We start from the raw sequence: 15,541 nt of genomic DNA on the forward strand, positions 1-15,541 counted from the left end.
ACAGTCATTTCGCTTTTCATTTGAAACGTCTTTATGTCCTTCACAAAGAAATAGGCAACTTTGTATTTGTAGTCACTGTCACATTTATCTCTGAAGTTATCAGGGTCACAGAAAGACGGATAAACATCTTGATTTTGTGTTTAGCAGAGATCTTCTGTGTATAAAGTGACGCGGAAGGGCAAAAAGTACTTAACTGTTCTACGAGTGGTCTGACGCAGTCGTTAAATAAAGAGCGTTTTCAAGAGACCGTAGGTATAGTTTTTTGAAATCGCTCGGATTTAATGATGCTCTTACGAAGGTTCTAACGATGAACATAGCCTTAAGATGCTTTTGGGAAACCGTGTCCAGGGCATTAGCGACCTGACGGTTGTTAGCTAGTTGGGTACTACCAACGCATGTCCAGAGTACATACAAGGAGATTACAGTAACTCAATGGTCAAGTGGAATTTGACTGCGGTCATGACTCATGACTGCGGGTGTGGAGGTAATGCGGTCACTGCAACAGCCTTAGGCGCAAATAGCTAAATGAGAGAGCAGCGGTGTGAATCACATCAATACGCTATGTAGCCTAGATATCAATAATAAGTGATATCCATATCGCCCGTAGGCTAGACCACAATTGGAAGACATAACTTGGACTTTAGCCTACAAAAGCCTATTACTGCTCTTTTCCTGCGATCCATCAAATGCATTTGGTGTGTCATCATAATGTGATTTGTCGTCAGACTCAATCAGGCAGGAACAAACTTAAATGTATGCATTTTTTTCAATGTTGAATTGAATGTCATTGAGAAAACAGAAAGGTGTCAAATAATTTCTGAATTTGAAAGTAATCATCTAGTTTTTTCAAAAGTATCTGTAATCAGATTACAATATTTTTTGCTGGTAACATAACAGATTATAGTTTGTTTAAAAAAAATCTGTTACAACCCTGAAAGTCACTATGTTGGGCACTTCATGTAGATCTGAAAGGTTTGGATGGGTATAAGCAGTGTGGTTATTTATCCATCTTGCCCTCTTCTGCCATATTACTTAAATTAATCTAATCCTTTTAGATCCACAGAAGTGGCTAGGGGTGGATTTGGAATTGGGCATAATCCCCCCCCCCCCCCCTCCTCTCTCTCTCTCTCTCTCTCTCTCTCTCTCTCTCTCTCTCTCTTTCCCCCCTTTCTCTCCCTGGTCAGTTGGAGACAGAGATTACGTTGGTTTCGGAGGCCTACGAAAACCTGGCCAAGTCATCCACTAAAAGGGAGGCTCTGGAGAAGACCATGAGGAACAAGCTGGAGCTGGAGGTGCGCAGGCTGCACGACTTCAACAGGGACCTCAGAGGTAAGAGGTCACAATCAGCTGGAATGACCATGGCATGCATACATATCCATTATGTAGGTTACCAGGTCCTGCTGGTCAAAATAATAGTTTAATGTTCAAAGGATACCTGTTCATGGATTTATGGCAGTAGATGAAATCTATTCCATACTACATTTATTGGGGAAAAAACTACTTTTTAGTAGGAAAAAGTGTGTGGTGTGTCCTTTCTGCATTAGATTTGGGATACCTCAACAGCATTGCCTGTATATTTGTTCAGTAATATTTATTCATGTTCAGAAGCTGTGTTTGGTTTGCATTGATTGCACTGGTATGTTTGATTTGAATAGATTTTCTGAGGACAGCTTTCACCAATTTTGCCTGGTGCGGTTTACGAGCTGTGATGTTGAAACTGGTCTTGTTCATAATTGTACTACTGTGCATTTACTATGGCACAGAGAAAAAGTAAAAGCGCAATCAATTGCTCGATCTGTCAATTAATCAATATGATCAATCAATGGGATATGTTAGTGTTTACAGGCATTCCAAAGTCTCAACTTCATAACTTACTATAAAGCAGACGAAAGACCCTTCGAGCTCCAATCTTCACTCTCTGTTTCTGTAGGAAGCTCTGAGCTGAAGCACAGTGGGTGGGGGCAGTTTCATGTCTCTAGTTTCTACCTCACTAAGCTCTTCAGTCCTACAGAGGAAAGAAAAACCTCCATTCATGGCCCCCTGCCAAGATCGGGTCCATGACTCCCTGCCCAGACCTGGTCCATTGGGAGATTCCATGCTTTCACAACAAATCACATAGAAACCTTTTTTTAGGTCTCTACTTCCTCTCTTTTTTTCTCCTATCGTATTGGCAGCCTTATACATGTGAAATTGATATCTTGCTTCACTTTCGGGGGTTTAGCGTAAATGTATACCCCACTCATTGTTGTGTTTTGAGAAACACAGGGAATGGAAATGAAACAACTGAATATTTGTTTCTGGAATGCTCTCTCTGGATGTTTCATGGCCCAGCCTGGTTGACTTAACTCTCAACCAAATATTATTTTAACGTTTGGACCAGAAATAATGTCCTGTTTTGTTTCAGGCCAATTTTCTCATGACTCCATTAGAGAATGAGAACCTCCTCCTCTCCCTCTGCGGGGAAATGTGTGCATGTAAAGTTATTGTTTGGTTTTTGTTTGCTCGATTTTGCTGAGCAACCGGGCCCCAAGGCGTTTTATGTGCGTGGAACGAAGGTTTGGATCTTAAGAACTTGAGTTCCACATCGACTCCGAGTCCAGGCCTATTAAATTCTCTTCAGGGGATTGTGAATTCCCTCCACCTCCATATTCACTTTAATCCATGGCCCCGCTGCCTGTATGGCTACATTTACACAATCACAGAGCTGTATGTCGAAAGTCCGTTTGAGCTGTTTAATAGCACCAAAATCCCCATACATAGCATGCATATCCTGCATATTAACTAGAGGCTGACCACATTGAATGTGCAACTCTGCAAGGAGTTTAACAGTGTGTTCTTTAAGGAGCTTAATTCCCCAGTTTTAACATGTTGTCTTGCCATTCTATGATCTAATTTCCTGCAAAGATTTGATTTATGAGAATTAGAGCATATTTGGGTATGCCTTTGTGTACGCGCACACGGGTTTGCATGTATGTGTGTGTTCACGGGCATTTGAGTGTGCACAGTGTGTCTCTTTGGCCACTAGACCCTCAGGCTGGCTCTGACCTGACTTTGGCAATGACATTCTCTGTGGCAGAGCGCATGGAAACTGCCAACAAACAGCTAGCTGCTAAGGAGTGTGAGGGATCGGAAGACAACCGCAAGACCATCTCTCAGCTACTCACCCAGAGTGAGTACATCACTAACACAGCTACCAGGGAACACCAGGCCAGGCCTCTCCAACATTCTACATCCAGTCTGAACATACCTCTGTGTGGCCTCATCAGTAAGGACATAACCAGGCAAAGGGTCTGGGGTTCATGTACTGTAGAACACTACGCATCCACTAGAAATGTCATTTAAGTCATTTAAGTCAATGAGGCCATTCTTATCTCAATATCAAATCATTTCTGGTTAACAATTAAGTACCGTACTGTGATTGTGTTCAATTAAAATGGTCAAAAAGAAACAAAAATAGCTTCTTAGCAAAGATACATTTTGCTAGGACTGTCTGTGAGTGGTTTGAGTGGGGAGGGGAAACCTTAAAACTATCTGTTATTGGCAGAGAGGTTTGGAACTCTCTTTCTTATTGGTCTATTAACTAATTTACCACCAGGCAGGCCAAAATCCATCCCACCAAAACAGGCAGAAATGTCACTGTCTTTTCAAACAGCTCTTAAACTAAAAGGGCATTATCATAAATTTCACAATGTCACAGTATTCCCCACCCCCTTTGCATTCAGAACAGCCTAAATTTGTCAGGGCATGGACCCTACAAGGTGTCGAAAGCGTTCAACAGGGATGCTGACCCATATTGACTCCAATGCTTCCCACAGTTGTGTCAAGTTGGCTGGATGTCCTTTGGGTGGTGAACCATTCTTGATACACACGGGAAACTGTTGAGCGTGAAAAACCATGCAGCATTGCAGTTCTTGACACAAATCAGTGCCCCTGACACCTACTACCATACCCTGTTTAAAGGCACTTAAATCTTTTGTCTTGCCTGTTCACCCTCTGAATGGCACACATACACAATCCATGTCTCAACTGTCTCCTCCCCTTCATCTACACTGATTGAAGTGGATTTAACAGGTGCCATCAATAAGGGATCATAGATTTCACCTGGATAGTGTATGTCATGAAACATTTTTATACAATGTTTTGTGTACTCAGTGTATATACAACACAGGAAAATCACGTTTTTGACTGCACTGGGCATTTAACAACAATGACACACACACACAAAACACATTTGTTTATGATGTTTAGTTAATGAAAAGGAACCTTCGCACACTCAGGATCAATGTACAATTTTAAATGTATTAGACTGAGCTTTCGGTCATCAGACCTTCATCAGAGCAAAAAGTAAGCTCATGACATAACTACTTTAGTAAATGAAAGGAAGATCACTTCTTCAGAGGGCTAGTCCTCAGTGTGTTGTGTATGTGTCTCCCAGACAAAGAGACGGTGCGTGAGAAGGAGAAGCTGGAGATAGAGCTGAACGCCCTGCACTCCACCACGGACGACCAGAGACGACACATTGAGATTAGAGACCAGGCTCTCAACAACGCCCAGGCCAAAGTAGTCAAACTAGAGGAGGAGGTGAGGATCTGACTTAGTCTAACAAGCTTTATGTATCATAATGTTCTCACTGTTGCTTCATGAATAGGTGATATCAGAAATGTCTTGGATACTTGAATTCATCCTGGCATTAGTTCAGTTGATTGAGCTTGAAGTAATCTCGGTTATCCAGAAGTCAAGTTCTCTCACGAAAGTTTGTCAATTCGTTTTTTCTTCTGGGGGGGATGTCAATAACAATTATGACGACCTTTGTGGAAAGGAAGGAAGCGAAGTCTCCTCCCTCGCAAACGGAAACTCTCGGCCAAACCCCTTCCGCTAATTTCACCCATGTTTATCATGGCCAAAAAGCAAATGTCTGTTTTCATGAATTTTACGATAGACCATTTTGACTTTGGCTTTGGCTGTGGAATCTAGTGGAAACCACTTATCATGCTCACACGACTTGAAAATCACCGTACCAGTTTAAGTACCACTTTCACCCAATCCTGATTCATCCAGATAATCAACAACGAAAACCCCAAACCAGGAAATACTGCTGCTCGTAATTATGTGAGCCTTGACAGATTCTCGCCGTTTCATCTGTCCACGAGAATCTGTCCACGACAGATTAAGTTCGAGGATATATTTATGCCCCCTGATGTCAGCATAGGCATGCATGACTTTCTGTTGAGCGTAAAATAATCTAGCAATCTTCCCTGTCTTTTTCTGGTTGTGTCACCATTGAGCTTGATAGCCTGATAATGTCAATATTGAACCACAATGTCATCCATCCTATCACCTGGTATGGATTACATTATTGGCTGAAGACAGGGTCTGGTATGCGTTCAGTTGTGATCCATGGGGTTGGTTTGCACTGTTTAAAAGGTAAGATGGAAGACTGCAAAGTGGGTTTACATTTACTCAAAACATAATTTCGTGTTAATGAAGCAACTACTACTAGTCCTCAGATCCAAAACAGTGAAAACCACAAACAATTCCACAAATAAAGATCCTTCCTCTTTGAAGTTGCTTCCCTCAGAAGTCAGTGTTTCTGATAAGATCAGTATGTCCCACTACAGTGAGCAGATAGCTGTCCCTGATGACTAGAGGGTAAATCACCCCAGCCTTGCCGCTGGTCTAGCCTACTAGAGGCCAGAGAAATGCAAAAGGCCTCTGTGGCCTTGTGTGGGCCTGGACAGAACTCCCCTGTGGAAAACTGGAGCTGCTCTGAGCATTGATGCCCCTGGCTGGTAGGTTCTGTTTGTTGGCTGGTAATGTGTCTGAAATAGCCTGGCCACAGCCCAGAGGGCCAGTTAGCCAGCGGGCTGAGTGGAGCGGGAAACGAACCGGTAGTGTCCTAAAAAGCACAGGGCTGCTCCACTTCTTCTGCCCGGCACCACCACAAACGCATGCTTGTTTCCCCGAACAAAGGCTGTTGAGTTTGAGTTTTATATCTGCCATGAAAGCTCTGAACAGGGCCAGATTCTTCGCCTGCTCTCTCTCTCTCCTCTGTGTGGGAACATTGTATATGCTTCTCTATTTCTCCCTCTTTCTCTCTTTTCCTCTCTTTCTTTACAGAGAGTCTCCCTGAGCTAAATCAGTCTATTGAGTGGAGCCACAGTTATATCTCCTGTTGCAGTTCAAAGGGACTGCAGTGCAGAGGGACTTTGAGACATAGGCATCGGGTACACAATAACTGCATTATCTTGGAGTGGGCTGTTGGGGTTGGTCACTGGGTGGGGTTGTTTGGACGAAAGGGGGCACCTGTTTCCCTGTCTCCTCCCTGGTCGTATTTCACTCATTGTCAAATACCTAATAGGACTGAATAGTTGACAGCAATTATATTGTGGCGCAAAGAAGGTGAAAGTATTGCTTTCACCAACCCAGTCAGGTTTCTGGAATGAAATGCAAACTCCCTACTTCCTGTCTACTTCCTTTCTGTGCCCTGACCACATCCTGTCTGTGTGTTTTGTCTTCCTGGCTGAAGCTGAAGAAGAAGCAGGTGTATGTGGAGAAGGTGGAGCGCATGCAGCAGGCCCTGGCCCAGCTCCAGGCTGCCTGTGAGAAGAGAGAGCAGCTGGAGCACCGCTTACGCACACGGCTGGAGAGGGAGCTGGAGTCACTGCGCATGCAGCAGGTGAGACACACACGGTGTGTTAAAGACATGGAAACAAAGCAGTGTCTCAGCTGCAGTCAGCGTTAGCGGGGCGTCCTGACCCAGAATTTCATGCTCTTTCTCTCCCAAAATGTTCTCTTCCATAAATTCCATTGTCTCTTCCTGTGTGTCCAAGCAAAGCACCACATAATGTTTTCCTATTACTTAAGCGCAGCCAGGTCATTCAGGCCAGGGGGATGCTGGGAATGTGGGGGAAATGTTGCAGCTGACAGAACACCAGAGGTTCTGTCTGCGGAGGGAGAGAAAGAGGAAGAGCAGCCATATGTATATTCCAGTCAAGCCTTTGGGAGAAGATGGACTGCCTGGTCAACAAAGACTACAGACAGACTTGGAGCCCTGTCTCTCTACCAGCCAGTGTTGCCATAGGCCAGTGGTTCCCAAACTTGTTATAGTCCCGTACCCCTTCAAACCTTCAACCTCCAGCTGCGTACCCTCTCTAGCACCAGGGTCAGCACACTCTCAAATGTTGTTTTTTGTCATCATTGTAAGCCTGTCACACACACACTATATGATACATGTATTTAACATAAGAATGAGTGTGAGTTTTTGTCACAACCCGGCTCGTGGGAAGTGACAAAGAGCTCTTCTAGGACCAGGGCACAAATAATAATATAATAATAATCAATATTTTTGCTCTTTATTTAACCATCTTACATATAAAACCTTATTTGTTCATCAAAAATTGTGAATAACTCATCACAGGTTAATGAGAAGGGTGTGCTTGAAAAGCTGGACATAACTCTGCAATGTTGGGTTGTATTGGAGAGAGTCTCAGTCTTAAATCATTTTTCACACAGTCTGTGCTTGTATTTAGTTTTCATGCTAGTGAGGGCTGAGAATCCACTCTCACTCACATAGGTACGTGGTTGCAACACTTAACACTCTGATACTCTGAGCACAAACATCTGGCAGTGGCTTCTGATTAACCCATTTTCACAGAACTTGTTGCAATTTTGATGAGGCTCTCTTGTTCAGATATCGGTAAGTGGACTGGAGGCAGGGAATGAAAGGGATAATGAATCCAGTTGTTTGTGTCGTCCGTTTCGGGAAGTACCTGCGTAATTGCGCACCCAACTCAAGTGCTTCACTATATCACATTTGACATTGTCTGTAAGCTTGAGTTCATTAGCACACAAAAAATCTTACAATGATGGAAAGACCTGTGTGTTGTCCTTGTTAATGCAGACAGAGAAGAGCTCCAACCTCTTAATTATAGCCTTAATTTTGTCCCACACATTGAATGTAGTTGCGGAGGGTCCCTGTAATCCTAGATTCAGATCATTCAGGCGAGAAAAAACATCACCCAGATAGGCCAGTCGTGTGAGAAACTCATCATCATGCAAGCAGTCAGACAAGTGAAAATTATGGTCAGTAAAGAAAACTTTAAGCTCGTGTAACAGTTTAACTTTTAGTACCGTCCCCTCGCCCCGACACGGGCGCGAACCAGGGACCTTCTGCACACATCAACAACGGTCACCCACGAAGCGTCGTTACCCATCGCTCCACAAAAGCCGCGGCCCTTGCAGAGCAAGGGGAAACCCTACTTAAGTCTCAGAGCAAGTGACGTAACTGATTGAAATGCTAGTAGCGCGTACCCGCTAACTAGCTAGCCATTTCACATCCGTTACACTCACCCCCCTTTCAACCTCCTCCTTTTCCGCAGCAACCAGTGATTGTATGCGAAGCAGTAATTGTTTCAAAACATCTCCTGCCTGTTGTTACGAGATTGTGTTTAGAGGTAGGTGTCAAACGCAGGAGAGCAGAGATGTCCGAGATGCGTTTTTGAATAGGCAAGTCCACAAACATATAGGTCAGGTACAATACCAAAATAAACGCCCTCGACTACAGAGAAACCAGTACTCACGGAAGGAGGAAAAAACAACGCTCCTAAACTTATACACACTTGGTATAATACGTGAAAACCAAATAGGCACAACCTTAACGAGCAACATTACACGAATAATCCCGCACAAACCTAGGCAGGCACCAGGGGTAATTATACACACAGAAATTAAAGCAAATGAAACCAGGTGTGAAAGAACCAAAGACAAAACAAACGTAAAAGGAAAAAAGGATCGGTGATGGCTAGTAGGCCGGCGACGATGACCGCTGAGCGCCGCCCGAACAGGGAGAGGAACCACCTTCGGTGGAAGTCGTGACACCTGTATTTGAGATTGTTGTTATTTCGCTGAACACTTGATGGTTTAATTTTATTTTTGGCAGTGAAACAGGGCTACTCAGGTGAGAAAAAAACATCACCCAAATGTATAGCCCTGTTGGAAAATCTAAATGGACTGTTTGAAAATGTGAATAACATTTTTATTTGGTGTACCCCGATGGCATTCCGCGTACCACTGGGGCCATGGTTTAGACAGCAGTAGTTTGTATTACAAATGCATAAGTGCCTGTGACTGCAAGTTGATGCCTCACTTGGATGGCAGTTGAGCTCTTGAATAATTGTGAGGTTTACTGACGACCATACCTTCCACCCCCATTGTCTCCGCTCCCCCCATCCAGAGACAAGGTGGCTCCCAGAGCAGCAGCAGTGGTCAGGAGTACAGTGCCACGGCCCTGATGGAGCACCTGAGGGAGAAGGAGGAGAGAATCCTGGCTCTGGAGGCAGACATGACCAAGTGGGAGCAGAAATACCTGGAGGAGAGCGTTATGAGGCAGTTTGCCCTGGACGCTGCCGCCTCTGTCGCCACCCAGAGGGACACATTGTCGTCGGTGATAAGCCACTCCCCCAGCAACAGCTATGAGCAGCAGTTGTCAGTGGAGGCTCGTATCCAGAAGGAGGAGGAGGAAATCCTCATGGCCAACCGCCGCTGTCTAGACATGGAAAGCAGGTAAATACCTGTGTGTTTGATCTTTGGAATGCCTGGAGAAGCGTTTAAATTTGATATAATATTAAATATATTCTCTACAGACCACTATACAGATACTATCCTTAACAGCCTAACACAACCACTTACCCTACCCCCATAACCTCAGTACAGCAAAGCAACCATGACCCCAGTCAAACCCAGTCTATAACTCCCATTGTTCTTACTGGTCATACAGAACACAATAGAAGTCTTTACGGTACATGTAATGCATTCTGCACATTACAGGATGTTGGACTTCCTTTTATTTGAGTAACTGTACTCATGTCCCGTCCCACAGGATCAAGAACCTGCACGCCCAGATCATAGAGAAGGATGCCATGATCAAGGTGCTCCATCAGCGTTCCAGGAAGGATCCCAACAAGGACCGGGACGCCCAGGCCATCATGCGGCCCTCCAAGTCCCTGATGTCCATCGCCAACACGGGGGGCTCGGGCCTGCTCTCCCACAGCCTTGGCCTCAGCAGCTCACCCATCACAGAGGAGCGCAAGGACAGCAGCTGGAAGGGCAGCCTGGGTGCGAATGCTATTGGTTTTCATGTTATGTTGTGTGATGTGCCACATAACAAAGGCTATTTTAAGTTTTTCCTTCTTATATTTGAATTGAGTGGGGTAGATACTGGAACTGCAGACTTGAGGAGAGATTTCTAATTACACATTATTCCTTATATACAATATAGTGCACTACTTTTGACTAGACTCAGCCTAGGGCTCTTGTGAAAAGTACTGCACTATAAGTGGCATAGGGTGTCATTTCAGATGCATGGTAGAGGAACAACAGCTGGAAGTCTGTTTCGGAGGAAGAGGGCAGGGAGAGTACAGGAAGTTGATTCACAGGCCTCAGATGTGTTAGTCAGGACGTGATGATGGACAGACAAAGGGGTATGGAGGGTGTCAAGGACATGAATGGTCAGCTGTGGGTATGGAATGTACAGTTCAGTAGTAATCATCAGGCTGAATAACAATCGGGTGGTCTTGAAGGAGGGTGGGAAGTTAAATATTATGCAATGGTGCTGTGCTGCTGGCTCACTCAGATTTTATATTTTCAGTAGGGACTGAATGAATGCTGCTTGTTGTGTGTATTCTGAATGTACTGTGTGTTACTATCTACTTCAACTTGCTTCCATGTGCATGAATAAAAAACTTGAGAGCTTGTCATGGGTAACCCAGCATCACCACATATCTAACAAGTTTCCTCTGTTCTCTCCCCTCAGGAGTTCTGTTGGGTCCAGAGTACCGTACTGACTCTCTGAGGACAGAGTCCATCTCGTCATCTCCCTCTCCGGTCCTGCCCCTGACAGGGGGTCACTCTAAGACAGGCAGCAGGGACAGCTGCACTCAGACAGACAAGGGCCAGAGCCAGGGTCAGGAGGCTAGCAGCAAGCCCAGCACCCCAGCCCTGCAGAGCATGACCCTGCCAAGCCGACTCTCCAGCCCCAGCCCTGTTTACATACCAGACCGCATCGCAGGTACAGTAGGACAGGGCAAGCTGCCAGCTTTAGGGCTATGTTATAGTATATTACATTCAATACGTTTTTGGTCAATCCTCCACATTAGTGTAGTCTGCTGTGGACACAAGTAGGGCCAGGGATTTTTCCTGACCACAGGTCCTAATTATAGGCTTTAATTATAGCCTTTAACTAGGGTCCAGAGTAAGACCCAGTTAATATTGAGTGTTTGCTGTCTGCAATTTGAGAAATATAAACGTTGAATTAGACCTGACCCATGAGGATGCAGCTGCAATGTGCAGTGTTAACACTGCAGAATGGCAAACAACACTTGTGATTGTCAGTGTGGCCCATCACTTCAGGCAATAGACTGACCTGAATCGTTTCTAGGAAAATGATCTAACCAAGAACAAATACCCTTTTGTTTAAAATCTGTTTTGACGTGTTGCGAGACTAATTCAAGAAATAATCCAAGAACTACACATTTGTTTCAACCATATAAAGAAGTGGAGTTATGAAACCAATACAGTAGCTGGAGGGGAAGTGGATAAGCGAGAGTGGGTCAGATGCTCTGGATGGGTAATTTGGGGTCAAACATCCTATCAAATATAGTGTGCTGGATATTATTTTCTCTAAGGCAAATCACCTATTCCCTTTAGAGTGCACTACTTACAGTGCCTTCAGAAAGTATTCACACTCCTTGATTTTTTCCACATTTTGTTGTGTTAGTCTAAATATAACATTTGTTTAAAACAATTTCACTGGCCTACACACAATACCCCATAATGTAAAAGTTACAAATTAATAAAAAATGAAAAGCTGAAATGTCTTGAGACTATCCGTATCCAACCCCTTTGTTATGAAAGCCCGACAGTAAATAAGTTCAGGAGTAAAAACATGCTTTACAAGTCACAATGTTTAACAGGATTTTTTATGATTATCTTATCTCTGTACCCTGCACATACAATTATCTGTAAGGCCCCTCAGTCGAGCAGTGAATTTCAAACTCAACCACAAAGACCGGGGAGGTTTTCCAATGCCTCGCGAAGAAGGGCACCTATTGGTATATCCCCTTGAACATGGTGAAGTTATTACTTACACTTTGAATGGTGTATCTATACACCCAGTCACTACAAAGATATAGGTGTCTTTCCTAACTCAGTTGCCTGAGAAGAAGGAAACCGCTCAGGGATTTCACCATGAGGCCAATGGTGACTTTAAAATAGTGACAGAGTTTAACCTGTCTAGCCCCCGGGTTCCGCTCCCCCACATTCCACTGAAAAGGCAGCGCGCGAAATTCAAAAAATATTTTCTTGAAATATTTAACTTTCATACATTAACAAGTCCAATACAGCAAATGAAAGATAAACATCTTGTGAATCCAGCCAACATGTCCGATTTTTTAAAATGTTTTACAGCGAAAACACCACGTATATTTATGTTAGCTCACCACCAAATACAAAAAAGCACAGACATTTCTTTCACAGCACAGGTAGCTTGCACAAAACCGACCAAATAGAGTTAGTAAGTGACTTAGTTAGTTAGTGACTAATAGAATTAGTCACTAACCAAGAAACAACTTCATCAGATGACAGTCTTATAACATGTTATACAATAAATCTATGTTTTGTTCGAAAAAAATTCATATTTCAGGTATAAATCATAGTTTTACATTGCAGCTACAATCACAAATATCACCAAAGCAGCTAGAATAACTACAGAGAGCAACGTGAAATACCAAAATACTCATCATAAAACATTTATGAAAAATACATGGTGTACAGCAAATGAAAGACAAACATCTTGTGAATCCAGCCAATATTTCAGATTTTTTAAGTGTTTTACAGCGAAAACACAATATAGCATTATATTAGCTTAGCTACAATAGCCAACCACACAACCGCATTCATTCACCGCAAAGGTAGCGATCGCAAAAAAACAGCAAAAGATATACATTTATTCACTAACCTTGACAAACTTCATCAGATGACAGTCCTATAACATCATATTACACAATACATATATGTTTTGTTCAAAAATTTGCATATTTAGCGGTACAAATCGTGGTTTTACAATGTGAATACGTAGTCAAAATGCACAAAATTGTCCGGAGAAATCTTGGACAGTCACCTAATCTAATCAAATAACTCATCATAAACTTTACTAGAAAATACATGTTGTACAGCAAATGAAAGATACACTAGTTCTTAATGCAACCGCTGTGTTAGATTTTTTAAAATAACTTTAGTACGACATACAGCTTACGTTATAGCGAGACAGCGCCCAAAATAAGGCCGGAAAATATGACTAAACATTTTCAACAGAAATACCAAATAACATCATAAATGGTTCCTACTTTTGATGAGCTTCCATCAGAATGTTGTACAAGGGGTCCTTTGTCCAGAATAATCGTTGTTTGGTTGTAGAATGTCCTCTTCTCCTGTCGAATTAGCAACCAAAGCTAGCCATGTGGCGCAAACGTGCCCAACTTCACATGACGCAAAGAAAAGAAAATTACGAAAATCGCAATTAAACGTTCAATAAACTGATATAACTCGGTTTAAAATAACTACTTTATGATGTTTTTATCACATATATCAAATAAAATCAGAGCCGGAGATATCTAACGTCTATACCGAAAGCTTTTCAGAACGCAACCTGGGGTTCCTTCTCGCGCCTTCCAAGACAATGAAAATTCCAGACACGTCATTCCAAAAGCTCTTGTTCGGCCTCAGATCAAGCTAGACACCCCATTCCACCTCTCACTGCCTGTTGACATCTAGTGGAAGGCATATGCAGTGCATGTAGATCCATCGATTTCAGGCAAATTAATAGGAAGGCCCTGGAACAGAGCCTCGATTTCAGATTTTTCACTTCCTGATAGGAAGTTTGCTGCAAAATGAGTTCTGTTTTACTCACAGATATAATTCAAACGGTTTTAGAAACTAGAGGGTGTTTTCTATCCAATAGTAATAATAATATGCATATTGTACGAGCAAGAATTGAGTACGAGGCCGTTTTAAATTGGGCAAGATTTTTTCCCAAAGTGAAAATAGCGCCCCCTATCCCAAAGAAGTTAATGGCCATGATAGGAGAAAACTTAGGATGGATCAACAACATTGTAGTTACTCCACAAGACTAACCTAAATGACAGAGTGAAAAGAAGGAAGCCTATACAGAATACAAATATTCCAAATGTGCATCCTGTTTGCTACAAGGCACTAAAGTAATACTCCAACAATGTGGCAAAACAATTAAATTTTTGTCCTGAATCCAAAGTGTTATGTTTGGGGCTAATCCAATACAACACAATGCCGAGTACAACTCTCCATATTTTCAAGCATAATGGTGGCTGCATCATGTTATGGGTATGCTTGTAATCGATAAGGACTGGGACACTTTTCAGGGGAAAAAATGAACCGACGGGAGCTAAGCACAATGTCACGGCCGTCGTAAGAAGTAGACCAAAGCGCAGCGTGGTGTGCATACATATTCCTTTTATTTAGGATGACGCCGACAAAAACAATAAACAATACAAAAAACGACCGTGAAGCTTAAGGCTATAGTGCCACAAATAAAGTTAACTTCCCAACAAGAAAGGAGGAAAAAGGGCTACCTAAGTATGGTTCCCAATCAGAGACAACGATAGACAGCTGTCCCTGATTGAGAACCATACCCGGCCAAAACATAGAAATACAAAATCATAGAAAACAAAAACATTGAATGCCCACCCCAAATCACACCCTGACCAAACCAAATAGAGACATAGAGAGCCTTTTTAAGGTCAAGGCGTGACACACAGGCAAAATCCTCAAGGAAAACCTGTTTGTCTGCTTTCCACCAAAGAACTGGGAGATGAATTCACCTTTCAGCAGGACAATAACCTAAAACACAAGGCCAAATCTACACAACGGAGTTGCTTACAAGAAGCCAGTGAATGTTCCTGAATGGCCGAGTTACAGTTTTGACTTAAATCTGCTTGAAAATCTATGGCAAGACCTGAAAATGGTTGTCTAGCAATGATCAACAACCAATTTGACAGAGCTTGAAGAATTTTGAAAAGAGGAATGGCCAAATGTTGCAAAACCCAGGTGTGGAAAGCTCTTAGAGACTTACCTAGAAAGACTCACAGCTGTAATTGCTGCCCGAGGTGCTTCTACAAAGTATTACATTTATGTAAATTATATATTTCTGTATTTCATTTTCAATAAATTAGCTACAATTTCTAAAAACATGTTTTTAATTTGTCATTATGGGGTATTGTGTGTAGGGGATGGGTGAGGGGAAAAAAATCTATTTAATCCATTTTGAATTCAGGCTGTAACACAACAAAATGTTGAATAAGTCAAGGGGTATGAATACTTTCTGAGGGCACTATATGTGGCTCTGGTCAAGAGTAGTGATCTATATGGGGATTGGGGACTATGACGAGTCTTTGTTTTGGGGGTATACATTCCCTTTGATCAGTTGACTGACCTTCTCCCTGTTTGTCTGTAG

At 42.8% G+C, this 15,541-nt stretch overlaps 1 protein-coding gene across 5 annotated transcripts in view; it reads left to right on the forward strand.

Annotated features, from left to right (window-relative positions):
* The window catches only part of LOC139538061 (angiomotin-like), a 54,755-nt gene that overhangs the window by 34,518 nt on the left and 4,696 nt on the right, over nucleotides 1-15,541 (forward strand). For all 5 annotated transcript variants that reach the window (XM_071340008.1, XM_071340007.1, XM_071340011.1 and 2 more), the window contains 7 exons: nucleotides 1,185-1,329; nucleotides 3,077-3,169; nucleotides 4,436-4,581; nucleotides 6,527-6,676; nucleotides 9,233-9,561; nucleotides 9,878-10,113; nucleotides 10,811-11,065. In XM_071340008.1, the coding sequence (XP_071196109.1) occupies nucleotides 1,185-1,329; nucleotides 3,077-3,169; nucleotides 4,436-4,581; nucleotides 6,527-6,676; nucleotides 9,233-9,561; nucleotides 9,878-10,113; nucleotides 10,811-11,065 (1,354 nt within the window). The remainder of the gene's footprint in view (nucleotides 1-1,184; nucleotides 1,330-3,076; nucleotides 3,170-4,435; nucleotides 4,582-6,526; nucleotides 6,677-9,232; nucleotides 9,562-9,877; nucleotides 10,114-10,810; nucleotides 11,066-15,541) is intronic.

The sequence above is a fragment of the Salvelinus alpinus genome, chromosome 13, assembly GCF_045679555.1.
Source record: "Salvelinus alpinus chromosome 13, SLU_Salpinus.1, whole genome shotgun sequence".
Taxonomy (NCBI): domain Eukaryota; kingdom Metazoa; phylum Chordata; class Actinopteri; order Salmoniformes; family Salmonidae; genus Salvelinus; species Salvelinus alpinus.